Below are 14,393 nucleotides of genomic sequence, written 5' to 3'. Positions count from 1 at the left end.
TACACTGCAATACTTATGTATTGCAGTGTGTGGTAGTTCTAACCGGCTCCTATAAAGTGCTGCCTCTGGCATGGTTTAATAGGAGGAGAAACATGGCATTCATTAGGCCCCCAGGCTGTCATGACAAACATCGCCAGACTGTGATTGCGTCGCGGGGGATGCGATGGGCTGCGGAGGGGGCCGTCTTCCACTTAGTTTTTGAGGTTACTATTGACCAATATTCGCTGCGGCCGCTCCATACTCCCCTTGACGGCCATGACATATAGTTACGTCACATGTTGCCAAGGGGTTTAAAAATATGAGAAGAGTCTAGGATGCATTCATTTCTCATTTTATTACTATAAGGCCTTGTTCACACGAACGTGTGCGTTTTGCGGGCGCAAAAAACGCTGCGTTTTGCGGGTGCAAAAAATGCTGTGTTTTTTGCGCTTTGCAGTTGCGTGTGTCATCAGTATGTGCTGCGTGGCTGCATGATTTTCACGCATATGCCATGCTTATGACACGCGGTTTTGAAGTTTAGAAAAAGAAATGAAGGAAGTGCTTTTATTTTTTCCTTCATTTCTTTATCTACTGTTGCGCGAATCCCGCGCGTCACACAGAAGTGCTTCCGTGTGCCGTGCACAATTTTCATGCACCCATTGACTTCAATGGGTGCGTGATGCGCGAAAAATGGCCAAGTATAGGACATGTCGTGAGTTTTGCGTAGCGGACATACGCTGCATAAAAATCACGGACTGTCTGACCGACCCCATTTACTAACATAGGTCCGTGCGACGCGAGTGAAAATCACGGACGGAATACACGTTTGTGTGAATAAGGCCTAGGACTGGATTTGTAGTCAGATTATTATATTGCCCATCTAGAAAATAGGATCATTCAAAGAATACACCAGACTTATAGTTATGAGTCTAGTGTATTCATGTCGGGCGGCTGTGCATTATTATTGTTATTATTATTTATTTTGAAGCACCATTAATTTTAAAGCGCTGTATATATAAAAAAGGGTTTAAGAACAACATGAGATGTGTTTGCGCATACACAGCAGCCAGCCATCAAGCACCGCCAAGAGGGGCGGGGGAGGTGGAGAGAGGTAGGAGTAAGGGTATGTGCACACACACTAATTACGTCCGTAATTGACGGACGTATTTCGGCCGCAAGTCCCGGACCGAACACAGTGCAGGGAGCCGGGCTCCTAGCATCATACTTATGTACGATGCTAGGAGTCCCTGCCTCGCTGCAGGACAACTGTCCCGTACTGTAATAATGTTTTCAGTACGGTACAGCTGTCCTGCAGCGAGGCAGGGACTCCTAGCATCGTACATAAGTATGATGCTAGGAGCCCGGCTCCCTGCACTGTGTTCGGTCCGGTACTTGCGGCCGAAATACGTCCGTCAATTCCGGACGTAATTAGTGTGTGTGCACATACCCTAATGCTTACCTCATGAATACACCAGACTCCTAACAATGAGTCCATTGTAATCTTGGAACGCTTCTATTAGCCACGCACCACAATATTTTCATTGTGTCGTTTTGGCTAATAGAAGTACGGACCTAGAGCAGCATGGTCTGATTATATAATGTACCCTGTATTCTGACACATACATTTAAAGTAGATAAACATTGTATCATTTTTTAGGTCCAAAATTCTTTACATGTTATCCTCATAATGTATCTTTATGTTGCAGGGGTCGGAGTAATGTATTCTGATACAAAGCTTCAAATCAGATGTTTCCCTTCACACAACCATAATGTTAAATGCTAAAATTCTTGCTGCCTGCAGCTGCCACTAGTGGGTGTTTACTGCATACATATTTATACAGCTCCCATTGAACTCCGTAACATACATTGGCTTACAAAAATCTCTCCCTAGTGATGGCAGCTGCAGTCAGCCTGTATGTTATCATTCAACTCTATGGTTATGTGAGGGCCAGCAGGGGATTTGAAGCTCTTCATTAGGAAAATGGAGTTCCAGGCCCTATAAGGATATATTATGATGTTTGTATTTAGAGGTACACTCTAATCCATAAAGTTGCACAGCTTGTTTATATACATTTGTATTATTTTAGTTTTTAAATACATGATTACAGTTCGGCAATTGGAGGTTTAATTGAAATGTTGCTGTCCAAGTATTTATGATTTATGGTAGTACAACAATTGGTATTCTATAGGAAACACATTGTAAATAGTTTTTAATAGGATAAATACATTCTGTAAAACCCGGGGGATGACATAAATAGACTAGTGGAAACTTTATAAAAAGTTATAAAGTACAATATATCCATAGCAGCCAAAAAAGATTTTTAGATGTTATTTTTTCAGGTTAAAAATGTGTTACATACATGTGTATGATCAACTGATTAGGATGATGATAAGAACTCCATTGCCATTCACTGGCACTTACTTTTGGTTCCTGTTTTTGATGTTAAAGAATAAAAATGTACTGGCCATGATCATTCCAATAATTGTTATGGCAGAAAGAATACTGTAAAGCGGCAGGTAGATCTGACGTCGCTCCATTCGGATGAAAGTTTGATCTTTTGGAGGTTCCACCCCTAAAATGAATGGAATATATTATCAAAAATATTGTGTAAACATTCGTATTAACAAATCCTGATAGGTTGTCTTGTGTTTTCTAATGCTGCATGCTGTGTTACTTTTAGCTTTAATGGGACTTTAACTAGGCCTCCTCATATTGTACAGAGGGACGCTTTAGGCCGCTTTAGGCTTCAGGGTTTGGGTTTGACTACAAACTCTAAAACCTATGTAGTTATATATACTGTACATCTGCATTTACAATATTTTGATACATTTAGGCCGGATTCAGACGAGCGTTGCAATCCTCGGATGTGAAAAACGGCAGTTTTTCACGTCCGATGTGCATCCGTGCTCTGCGCTGCTGGACGCGTTATCACGTATCCCCAATAGACTAGAGTCTATGGAGAGATGCGTGAAGCGTGAAAAAATAGGACATGCCCTATTTTCTCACGGACACTTCACGCAATCCGTTGTATCAACGGCCGTGTGAACGACACCATTGAATTACATAGGTGTGTGTGAAGGCCGTTGTTTTAACGGCCGCCACACGGACGTATTATACATTTGTGTGAATTAGGCCTTAGTGTGTGATGCTTAGTCTGTTAGGCATTATCTTTGTATGCTGATATACCTTGAAATTTGATGGTGTCATTGATCAGTTCGAGGCTGTCAGCTACTGCATTATATTCGCCCACCTTAACTTCTTTACCATCTGCAGAAACAAAGGGAGCAAGTATTAGGTTACACTTGTTGACCCGCTCTTTACATTTGCTCTGAGGTTGCTCTGTATTAACATATAATTTATTATTTTAAAATAGATATACAAGCAGGAGATGCTTTAATGGTAAGAAGACAGCTTAAAAAAAATCCTCAGCTCTGTTACTTTATTTTGCTTATGTCTTTATAGAAATCAGATGTTATAAATTACCATAGGATTATCCCATGAGTCCTGTCTTACCAAAAGTCCGGAAAAGCTGTTCTCAAGTTGCAGTCAGTGTTTCTAGCATATAAAAATACCTTTCTCATCTTTTTTTGCTTCCCTGTGTCCCCCTCGGTGCTGCTGCTAGGCTGTGCTACTGGGGGCAGGCTCTATACAGTTTCCTTCACCATCGGGCAGATGACAATATAGTCCCTCCTTACTTTCACTGCAGATAGGTAACCTGGGATCCAGAGTAGTGAAATTCAGCCCTGGCATTTGAAAGCACACAGACAGTGGCGTAGCTATAGGGGTCGCAGCGGTCGCACTTGCGACCGGGCCCCTAAGCCTGGGGGGCCCACGGGCCCCCGTTGCCATACTGTATGCTTCCCAAAAAAATCTTCTGTGCCGTAAAGCCGGCACTTCCCGGTTACGGTCACATGGTACACTTAGTGTACCATGTGACCGTGTTGTCACGTGACACGTCTTCCGGACAGTGGAGTGGAAGAGTCGGTGCCGAGGACTCCAGGTGAGCTGCAGTCTGTGTTGTATTGTGTTGTGATGCCTTGTAATGTATTGTGCTGTTTCCGGTGGAGAGGAGGGGGGGGGCGTTAAATCACAGCCCCCCCCCCTCCCCTCTCCACCGCAAACTTCACAATACAGTATAGTACACATGACTATGAGAGCGGGGCTGCGGCTGTGTAATACAGCCATTGCCCCGCTCCTGAGTCCTGACAGTAAGTGCGCGCGCGGTCAGCATGATGTGATGCGGCCGGCGCTGCACTAATGATCTGCGGCACTGAAGACAGAACATGGCACCCCCATGTTCTGTCTTCAGTGCCTGAACCGCCGCTCATTAGTGCAGCGCCGGCAGCATCTCCTCATGCTGACCGCGCGCGCACTTACTGTCAGGAGCGGGGCGATAGCTGTATTACACAGCCGCAGCCCCGCTCTATAACGGCGGAGATCAGAGGAACCGCTCATCTCCGCCGTTATTCCCCTGAATGCTGCAATCAAAGCCGCCTGCAGCATTCAGGGGAAAATGAGAAGGGGGGGGGGATGCCCCTGGATCGTGTCACAGGGAATTCCTGTGACGCGATCGAGGGCCATACCATATATGGGCAAACAGCCCTGGGGTCTATTGAAGGACCCCAGGGCTGTCTTACCATATTTCCTGTTAGGGCATACTGAGGTATGTCCTAACAACTGCCTGTGTGCTATCTGTCCACAGGCTAATGTACTGGCACATATCTGATATATGCTAGTACATTAAAGTTTAAAAATAAAGTAAAAACAAAGTAATGTTAAATAAAAAAACACACATTCACCTTTTTTACAATAAACATTAAAATAGGTCTCAATACATAAAATATACACATATTCGGTATTGGCGCGGCCGTAATAACCTGCACAACGTTTTTTTTTGCATTATTTGTGATGTGTACGCTGTAAAAAAATAAAATAAACTGCTTTCTATCACTTATTGTGAGGCACGAGGTGTGATGAATTTAACCTCCATGTGCCTCACATTAATAGTAATTAACCCCATCATGTTCCTTACACATTAACCCATTATGACTGAGAAACATGATGAGGTTAATTACTATTAACGTGAGGTACATTCAAAATTCATCATCACACCTCGTGCCTCACATTAGAAAACGAAAGACCTTTTTTTTTTTATTACTGTAAACGAAGTATCGGCATCAAAGTCCAAATTTTGGTATCGTGACATCCCTACACTGTGGGTCGCGTCCCCCTGGGGGTTCGTGTGAAGACCTCCGGGGGGTCGCGAGTCACTCACCGAGGTCCCGGTTCCATTCAATCCTGGAGCAAGGAGCTGGCATCTCCTTGATCCAGCATTCACTGTGCCCTGAGCGGCTCGACGCAGGCAGGCAGGATGTAGCGACATCATCGCGCCTGTCTGCGCTGAGTCACTCATAGCACAGACCGGAGGAGGCGAAGGATCCTCCACCCGACGTGGGAACGGGGATAGGTAAGTAATTATGCTATTTTCTTTATTATGCACATATGGGGGCATTATACTGTATGGGGTCTGATATTGCGGGGGCATTATACTGCATGGGGGGCTGATAAGGCATGAGGGCTGATAAGATGGGGGGGGCATTATATTGCATGGGGGCTGATATGGGGGAATTATACTGCATGGGGGGCATTATACTGCATGGGGAGCAGATATGGCATGGGGGCTGATAAGATGGGGGCATTATACTGAATGGGGGCTGATATGGGGGAATTATACTGTATGGGGGCTGATATGGGGAGCATTATACCGTATGGGGCTGTTATGGGGGGGCATTATACTGTGGGGGCAGCTATGGGGGGGAATTATACTGTGTGGGGGCAGCTATGGGAGCATTATACTGTGTGGGGGCAGCTATGGGAGCATTATACTGTGTGGGGGCAGCTATGGGAGCATTATACTGTGTGGGGGCATTATACTATGGGGGCTGTTGGGCAAAGCGTCTGGGCATAGGCATGCATAGGGGTCTGATGATAATGATGATGGTGGTGTTGTGGAGTGGTAGGGGGGCCCAAGCTGAATTCTTGCACCCGGGCCCATGAGCCTTTAGCTACGCCCCTGCACACAGACCTATTTGCTTTGTGGGGAATATGAAATATGTTTGTGTGTTATGGCTGATTTGGATATGTATCACAATTATAGAATGAAAATAGCTGTAAACTGCACTCATCTGTCGTCTGTAGACAAAACCTACTTCTTGTGGAATTGAAATTTCCCTCCAAGAAATTTTGAATTGCTCTTGACCAGGGTAACAGGACCATATTTGTAATAGCACCCCCCCCCCCCATGGTCTTTATTGCATGCAGTCAAAGAACGATCAATCACATGCTGCTCCCCACACCCACTTCCCCAGCTGGGGGTTTCTATTCTAAATATTGCTCCACCTGCTGTCAGAAGCAATAAAAATGTACTATCATTTACATGTAATTCTAAAATGCATGCTAGGCTCCTTTTCTCCTGATTACCAGGCCATACTGGGGCATAATGGCGCATGGCATAACCCCCCAAATATAATAATACAATATAGTGTACCCCCTGAAATAAATAATTCTGTACAGAGTGCCCCCGAAATAAACAATTCTATAATCTGTGCACCCTGAAATAAATAATAATATACAACAATACACGGTGGCCCCTTGAAATAAATAAAACTATACATGGCACCCCCTGAAATAAATAATACAATACACAAAATAAATAATATTATACACTGTGCCCCGTGAAATAAATAATACAATACAGAGTGTCCGGTAAAATAAATAATGAAATACACGGTGAGCCTGAAATAAATGATATAATACACTGTGCCCATAAATAAAAATTCTATACTCTGTACCCTCTGAAAAAAATACTATACACTGTTCCTCTGAAATAAATAATACTATAAAAGATGCCCCCTGAAATAAATAATACTATACACGGTACCCCTGAAATAAATTATTTATACACTGTGCACCCTAAAATAAATAATCTATACGCTGTGCCCTTTGAAATAAATAATTCTATATATGGTGCCTCCTGAAATAATACCACATACTGCACCCCCTGAAATAAAAAATATAATACATATTGCTCCCCCTAATACATAATACAGTACTTGGCGCCTCTGAATTAAACAATACCATACACTTTGAAATCTGAAATAAAAAATTCTATATACTGTGCCCCCTTAAAACTGGAGCGCAAGTAAAAAATACTCCACTGTTCCCGTTCCTGCTCTGTCATCTAGAGATGGCATTCTGACATTTTCTGTCCAGGCCTGGCTCCTGCAGAACAAAGCAGGCGGCACAATTATATAATTGCGCCGTCTGCATCAAAAGCGCCCAATGGCAGGACCGATGGCTAACCTGCATTTGCCGGTAGGCCCCTGATTATTAAATTGTCTCCGCATCCTAAGAATGCACTGATAGCAACACCGCAGAAGAAATGCCTCCCGATCTGACCCCCTTAGACTTTTATCTTTGGTGTCATCTGAAGGCAATTGTCTATGCTGTGAAGATACGAGATGTGCAGCAACTGAAACTACGGATACTGGAAGCCTGTGCTAGCATTTCTCCTGCGGTGTTGCTATCAGTGTGTGAAGAGTGGGAGAAGAGGGTTGCATTGACAATCCAACACAATGGGCAGCACTTTGAACACATTTTATAAGTGGTCAGAAACTTGTAAATAACTAATGAAAGAATAAAGTAACGTTAAAACCAAGCACACCATTGTTTTTCTTGTGAAATTCTCGATAAGTTTGATGTGTCACATGACCCTCTTCCCATTGAAAAAACTAAAGTTGGATACAAAATGGCCGACTTCAAAATGGCCACCATGGTCAACACCCAGCTTGAAAAGTTTCCCCCCTCCCATATACTGATGTGCCACCAACAGGAAGTTAATATCACCAACCATTCCCATTTTCTTTAGGTGTATCCATATAAATGGCCCACCCTGTGTATATATATATATATAATGTCCACCATCCAGCAGCACCAGTCAGGAATACAGGTGGGTGCAAATGTGGCCCCAACGTACGCGAACACGTATATGCGATACCTTGAGGAGTCGTTTGTCTATGTTTCCCACCACTTTGGCCATGTGCTGAGGTGGTGGCGATACATAGACGACGTCTTCCTCATATGTGACGGTAGCAGTGGTGAACTGCAGGACTTCCATATGTTTTTAAATACGATTGGCCCTACAGTCTAATTCACTCTAGTCAGCTCAGTTTCGTCCATCCAATTTTTGGATGTGACGGTTGGAATCCATGAAGGTACCCTTACTACAGAAATGTTTGTTAAGAAAACTGATAAAAACAATCTGTTAGTATTTAACAGTAACCATCCACGTTCTATGATTAAAAGTCTCCCGATAAGCCAATTTATTCGTGGTAAACGTATTACCAATGTGGAGGATAAACTGGAGGGTACTCTTCAAAAAATTGAGGATAAATTTGTTCAGAGAGGCTATCCATCAGTACCCCTTAGACAACAAAGAGCTAAGGTGGGAGTTATGGAAAGGGACACACTATTACAGACTAGAAAACGAGGGTTATTGCCTGCTCGCATACCGTTTGTGAGCACTTTTGCTGAAAATAGTGATAGTGTTAATAAAATCCTTTTAAAATACTGGCCCATCCTGAGACATAGCCTACCGCATATTACTGAAATTAAAAGTAATCCTCTTTTTTCCTACTGTAGGTCACCTAATCTTCAGGACAGATTAGTACACTCTGATATAGGCCCTGGTAGAGTGAACAGACAAACGTATTTTACCAAAAGCAAAACAGGCTGTTTTCCGTGTCTGAATTGTGTCAATTGCCCTCTGATTCAAAAGGGCTCACAATTTATCCATCCTCAGACGAAACGAACATAAGATATTAGGTTCTACTTAAATTGTAACTCAGACCATGTCATATATGTACTAGAATGTCCATGCCACCTCCTCTATGTTGGAGAAACTTCGCTCGAATTCAAAACACGGTTAAATCAACACCGCTACACGATCCGCAAAAAACGTATGGACCTTCCTGTGTCCAAGCATTATATAGAAGCTGGACACACGGAAAAAGATATACGAGTATATTTGATAGACCATGTACCAATGTTACGTAGAGGTGGAGACCGTATTAAATCCTTAATGCCGAAGGACGGATATATCCGTCCTCAGCAGCTGCTAGTTCGCGCAGGAGGACGGATATATCCGTCCTGTGATCGCGCAGGTACTGACAGCGTACCCATGCGATCAGCGGCAGGAGCACGGCTGTTATACACAGCCTGGCTCCTGCTGCAACTGCCCGAATCGAAGCGCGCGACGATTCCGCCAGTTTAACCCATTAAATGCCGCTGTCAATAGTGACAGCGGCATTTAATGTGTTTGACAGAGGGAGGGAGCTCCCTCTGTCACCCGATCGGCGCCCTCGCAAACAAATCGCGGGTCGCCGTCAGATTTCCATGACAGCCGGGGGTCTAACAAAGACCCCCAGGTCTTTCTTCAGCATCTGCCTGTTAGGCGATGCCGGAGGCATGACCTAACAGATTGCCTGTCAGTTTTACACTGACAGGCAATAATGCTTCGGTATACTAAGTATACCAAAGCATTATATATGCGATCAACAGATCGCATAGTGAAGTGTCCTGATGGGACTTTAAAAAAAATGACAATCAGTTAAATAAAGTTTGTGAAAAAAAATAAATAAAATTACAGTCAAAGTCAAATAAAACTACTTTTTTGGCCCAAAAAGTGCTTTTATTTAGTAAAACTGTCAAAACAAATCACACATACACATATATGGTATCCCCGCGATCATAACAACTTGACCAATAAAATGAACACATTAATTAAACCGCCGGATGAACGGCGTCCAAAGAAAACGCAAAAAACAACGGCAAAATTCTCTCTCTTCTCCCATTCCCCCCATAAAAAATAAAATAAAAGTTAATCTATAAGTCCTATGTACCCCAAAATAGTACTAATGAAAACGACACATTGTCCTGCAAAAATCAAGCCCACGTACGGCCACATCTACGGAAAAATAAAAACTTTACGGCTCTTGGAATGCGGCGATGCAAAAACAAGTAATTTTTTTCTAAAAGGGTTTTTATTGTGCAAACGTAGGAAAAACATATAAAACCTTTACATATTTGGTATCCCCGAAATCGTGCCGACCCATAGAATAAAGTTAACATGTTATTTACGCTGCATAGTAAACGGCGTAAATTTATAACGTGAAAATTAATGCTGGAATAGCTGCTTATTTTCAATTCTCTCCTAAAATAAAGTTAATAAAAGTTAATCAATAAGTTATAAGCATCTAAAAATGGTACAATTACAAAATACAACTCGTCCCGCAAAAAACAAGCCCTTATACGGCTATGTCGACGGAATAAAAAAAAAGTTACGACTCTTGGAATGCGACCGTGAAAAAACAAAAAATAATCCTTGGTCATTAACGTGCAAAATGGCCTGGTCATTAAGGGGTTAAATCTCTCAAATATAGAGAGCTTCAATGGATTGAGAGATTGCAAACATTGAGACCTAGGGGTCTCAGTGTTGACTTCATAACGCACGGTGTAGTCTAGGGATCTGCTTACACTCCGTGGGGATGTATTGTTCATAGGTCTTCCTGTATATGAACCAGTGCAAAATCTACCAAATTTGTAACCTTATTTATTTCATTTCTTCCAGATCTCTGATAAACAGAAAATATCAAGTATCACCTGTGTTTTACCTTGGATCCACAATTTCGGGGTATCGGACCATCTTTATCACATTGTTATGATTTGCCTCTTGTGGTATCTTATTCAATTGCATTAAATAATACTTTATATATGAATATATCTACCAAAGGGTTTTTGGAGATAAAAAAATAAGAGAATAAAAAAAGAAAAAAAAGAAAAAATGTTTTTTTTTTTTTCAAGGGTATTGTGCACACCATGCGTTTGTACAGCGTTTTTCATGCGTTTTTAGAACTTTTTTTTTTTCTATCTTCCCAGGGGAAACATTATCATAATCATCATAATCCTTTCTGGATATGTATGATGACTGTCTTCCCTTTTATTTTGCCGTTTTTTATCTATAAATGGCTACCTTAAGTCTCTTTATCTACTGCTCTTAATTATATGCGCATCTTCAGTGCAACATATTCTTGACTCTTAAAGTTACTAGTCTATATCTCACAGTGCAGTTATGATTGGTGACTGGGCGTATTCCCTGTCATCTCCATTAAATTGCATTTTTTTGGTATCTTCTAAGTTCCCTTTACGCTGTACATGGACGCAACCGACTGTGTGCACGGTTCCTAGAATAAAGTTTTCATTTTGACAATAAGATTATACAAACATGGCCGCCGCTGGCCTTGTATGCTGTACTAAGATGGCCGCCGCCTGCCTCATGGTGGTACTGCACATGCACGAAAGTGCGCTGTAGCAAGAGACTACTCTGTCATAGATAGTCGCCACCCCACTTTTCAGGCGCCGGAACTACAACCCGAACACATGGATCCGAGGTAAACACAAGGCTCATGTTTTTAATTTGTTATATGATGTGCACCTGCACTTTTTATAAAGTTGTTCACTAATTAGCATTTTTCTGCTGTAAACTGGATGGCCCGGATTGATCTGAGGACCATCATATATACACAATGGCACTTCTTTGTATTTTATAACTTTTACTGATGCAACATGACTGTATCTTTGTACTTATTTATGTTTTATCTTAAATCACTTGCCTAATGAGAGCAGTTGTGTGGTCTCCATATATAGCACATGCTTTTACACTGTTTGAAGGCTTGAGAAAGGCTCCAGGTAAAGAGCCGAAACGTCGCACAGGGGCTAATAAAAAGCAGTTTTTCTATCACAAATTGGAGTGCTGTCTCTTATTGGACGAATATCTATATATATATATATATGTATGTATATCAAGGATTCTGCTAGAATGTTGCAATATTTTATTACATCTGTTTTATGACAATTTGGAGACCTTAACCAAATTCAAGCAAAGGCAAGGGGGGAAGTATCTGTACATCTGTAACCATGAAAACACATATGACTACATTGGTAATGTAGACACAAAATGGTAGGATTTATTTTATTAAGATTGCAAAAGTGCCTATTATTTTTATTTTAGATGCAGTGGAGCAATTAAAAGAAATTGGTTGCAAAAGTGCACACAGTCTTTACATTATTTAGTTAGTGTTACTGGTAGGATAATGATTGTAGAGAAGCTTTTCGACAACTCATATCCTTTTAGTTGCATTTGAAAGTTTGCAGACTAGGAAAGTATTGAATAACTATTATTATTAGTAGTATAATTATGACATTAGGAAGCAAAAGCTACAAGAGATTTAACAGGTACAAAACATTTATGATCGATTTAAAAAATCAAAATAACCCATTTTAACCCCTTAGTGACCACCAATACGCCTTTTCACGTGAGTCACTAATGGGCTTTAGGCTAGGCTGACGCCTTTTCACGTCAGCCTAGTCTAAGTCCTGCACGGGTCTCCCGTGCAGGCAGGAGCCGGGGCTCTGCTGTCTGATGACAGCTGAGCTCCTGCTCCAACGCCCGCGATCGAAGTTTACTTCGATCGCGGCCGTTTAACTTTCGTCGTCAATAGCGACCGCGGCATTTAACTTTGTTTACAAAGGGAGTGCGCTCCCTCTGTCACCCATCGGCGGCCCGCGAATGCAATCGCGGGTCTCCGATGGGGTGTCATGGCAGCCGGGGGCTTGATAAAAGCCCCCAGGTCTGCCCTGGACATATGCCTGTTAGGACGCGCCGGAGGCACGTCCTAACAGATTGCCTGTCAGATTTACACTGACAGGCAATAATGCTCTGGTATACGAAGTATACCAAAGCATTATAGCAGCGATCGGAACATCGCACAGTAAAGTCCCCTAGTGGGCTAATAAAATCAGTCATCAAAGTGAAATAAAGATTATTAATAAAAAGTACAGTAAAAAAATAAATAAAATCATTTTTTTCCATAAAAAGTGGTTTTATTTAGTAAAAGTGTAAAAAAAAAAAAAAATAAAGTACACATATGTGGTATCGCCGCAACCGTAATGACTCCATTAATAAAGTTAATATGTCATTTAAAACGCAAAGTGAACACCGTAAAAAAAAAACGTAAAAAACCATGGCGAAATTGCAATTTTTTTACATTGCCCCCCAAAAAAGTCATAATAAAAATGAATCAATAAGTCCCATGTACCCCAAAACAGTACCATTCAAAACTACGTCTTGTCCCGCAGAAAACAAGCCCAAAAAATCACTACATTGATGGAAAAATAAAAAAATTACGGCTCTTGGAAAGCGACGATGCAAAAACCAATAATTTTACATATGTGGTATCGCCATAATCGTACCGACCCATAGAATAAAGGTAACATATTAATTACGTCGCACAGTGAACGGCGTCAATTTAAAAACGCATAGAACAATGGCGGAATTTCAGGTTTTTGTTATAATCCACCCCAAAAAGGTTAATAAAAGTTAATATAAAAATTATATGTACCCAAAAATGGTGCCATTAAAAAGCACAACTAATCCCGCAAAAAACAAGTCCAAAACACAGCTATGTAGACGAAAAAATTAAAACGTTATAGCTCTTTGAATGTGACTATAGAAAAACGAATAAAATAGCTTGGTCATTAAGGCCTAAAATGGGCTGGTCACTAAGGGGTTAATGACATAATTTGTTGACTGATTTCATTATATCAAAAGTGCAATGGTTTTCTCTATTTTCACTTTATAAAAAATTGCACAATTCAATCAACAGAGGACAGTCTAATAGTTTTAATGGATATGATTTTGGGAGTATGGTCTCACATTTCTGGATTTGGAAAGAGTAAAACACATTAGGAAAGAAAGTGACAAATAACTAGAACATAAATGCATAGCTTTATAAGAAACATTAATCATGAAATAAAAATGATTATATAATTAGAACTGAATGAGAAAAATGCATGCCCCTATACACGTATTAATATTAGTAACAAAATTTAAAGCGGTTTTCCACTATAGTAAGTGATGGCATATTGCTAGGAAATGCCATCTCTTAGTGAGCAGTGTGGGTCTGACTTCCGGGACCACCACCCACCCTTAGAATGCACAATGTTTCTATAGCCACCTGTTGTGCAAATAGCTACAACATAGCCACATTCACTTAAATACTTTACTTTGTTTTCCTGATTAGTGAGGTCCCTGGGGTCGGACCCTCACTCATCATAATGTAATGTCATATCCTAGCGATATGCAATAACATTAAATGATGGAATACCGTTTTAATCAAATTAAACCAATAAACCTTTACCTATTCTTGATCCTAATTTTCAGAACTTGAGAGGCACTCTATTTCCCTTCAATGGCAGACCAGACCCTTTTGTATTTTAAATTGTGCTCTGACAGTGG

At 41.3% G+C, this 14,393-nt stretch overlaps 1 protein-coding gene across 1 annotated transcript in view; it reads right to left on the bottom strand.

Moving 5' to 3' along the window:
- The window catches only part of GABBR2 (gamma-aminobutyric acid type B receptor subunit 2), a 656,884-nt gene that overhangs the window by 222,406 nt on the left and 420,085 nt on the right, over positions 1 to 14,393 (bottom strand). Inside the window, exons 9-10 of the mRNA XM_075826778.1 lie at positions 3,167 to 3,247; positions 2,402 to 2,552 (exon numbers count right to left, since the gene is read on the bottom strand). Of these exons, the coding sequence (XP_075682893.1) occupies positions 2,402 to 2,552; positions 3,167 to 3,247 (232 nt within the window). The remainder of the gene's footprint in view (positions 1 to 2,401; positions 2,553 to 3,166; positions 3,248 to 14,393) is intronic.

Source organism: Rhinoderma darwinii, chromosome 5, assembly GCF_050947455.1.
Source record: "Rhinoderma darwinii isolate aRhiDar2 chromosome 5, aRhiDar2.hap1, whole genome shotgun sequence".
Classification (NCBI taxonomy): Eukaryota; Metazoa; Chordata; class Amphibia; order Anura; family Rhinodermatidae; genus Rhinoderma; species Rhinoderma darwinii.
This window is presented reverse-complemented; position numbering and strand designations above follow the sequence as displayed.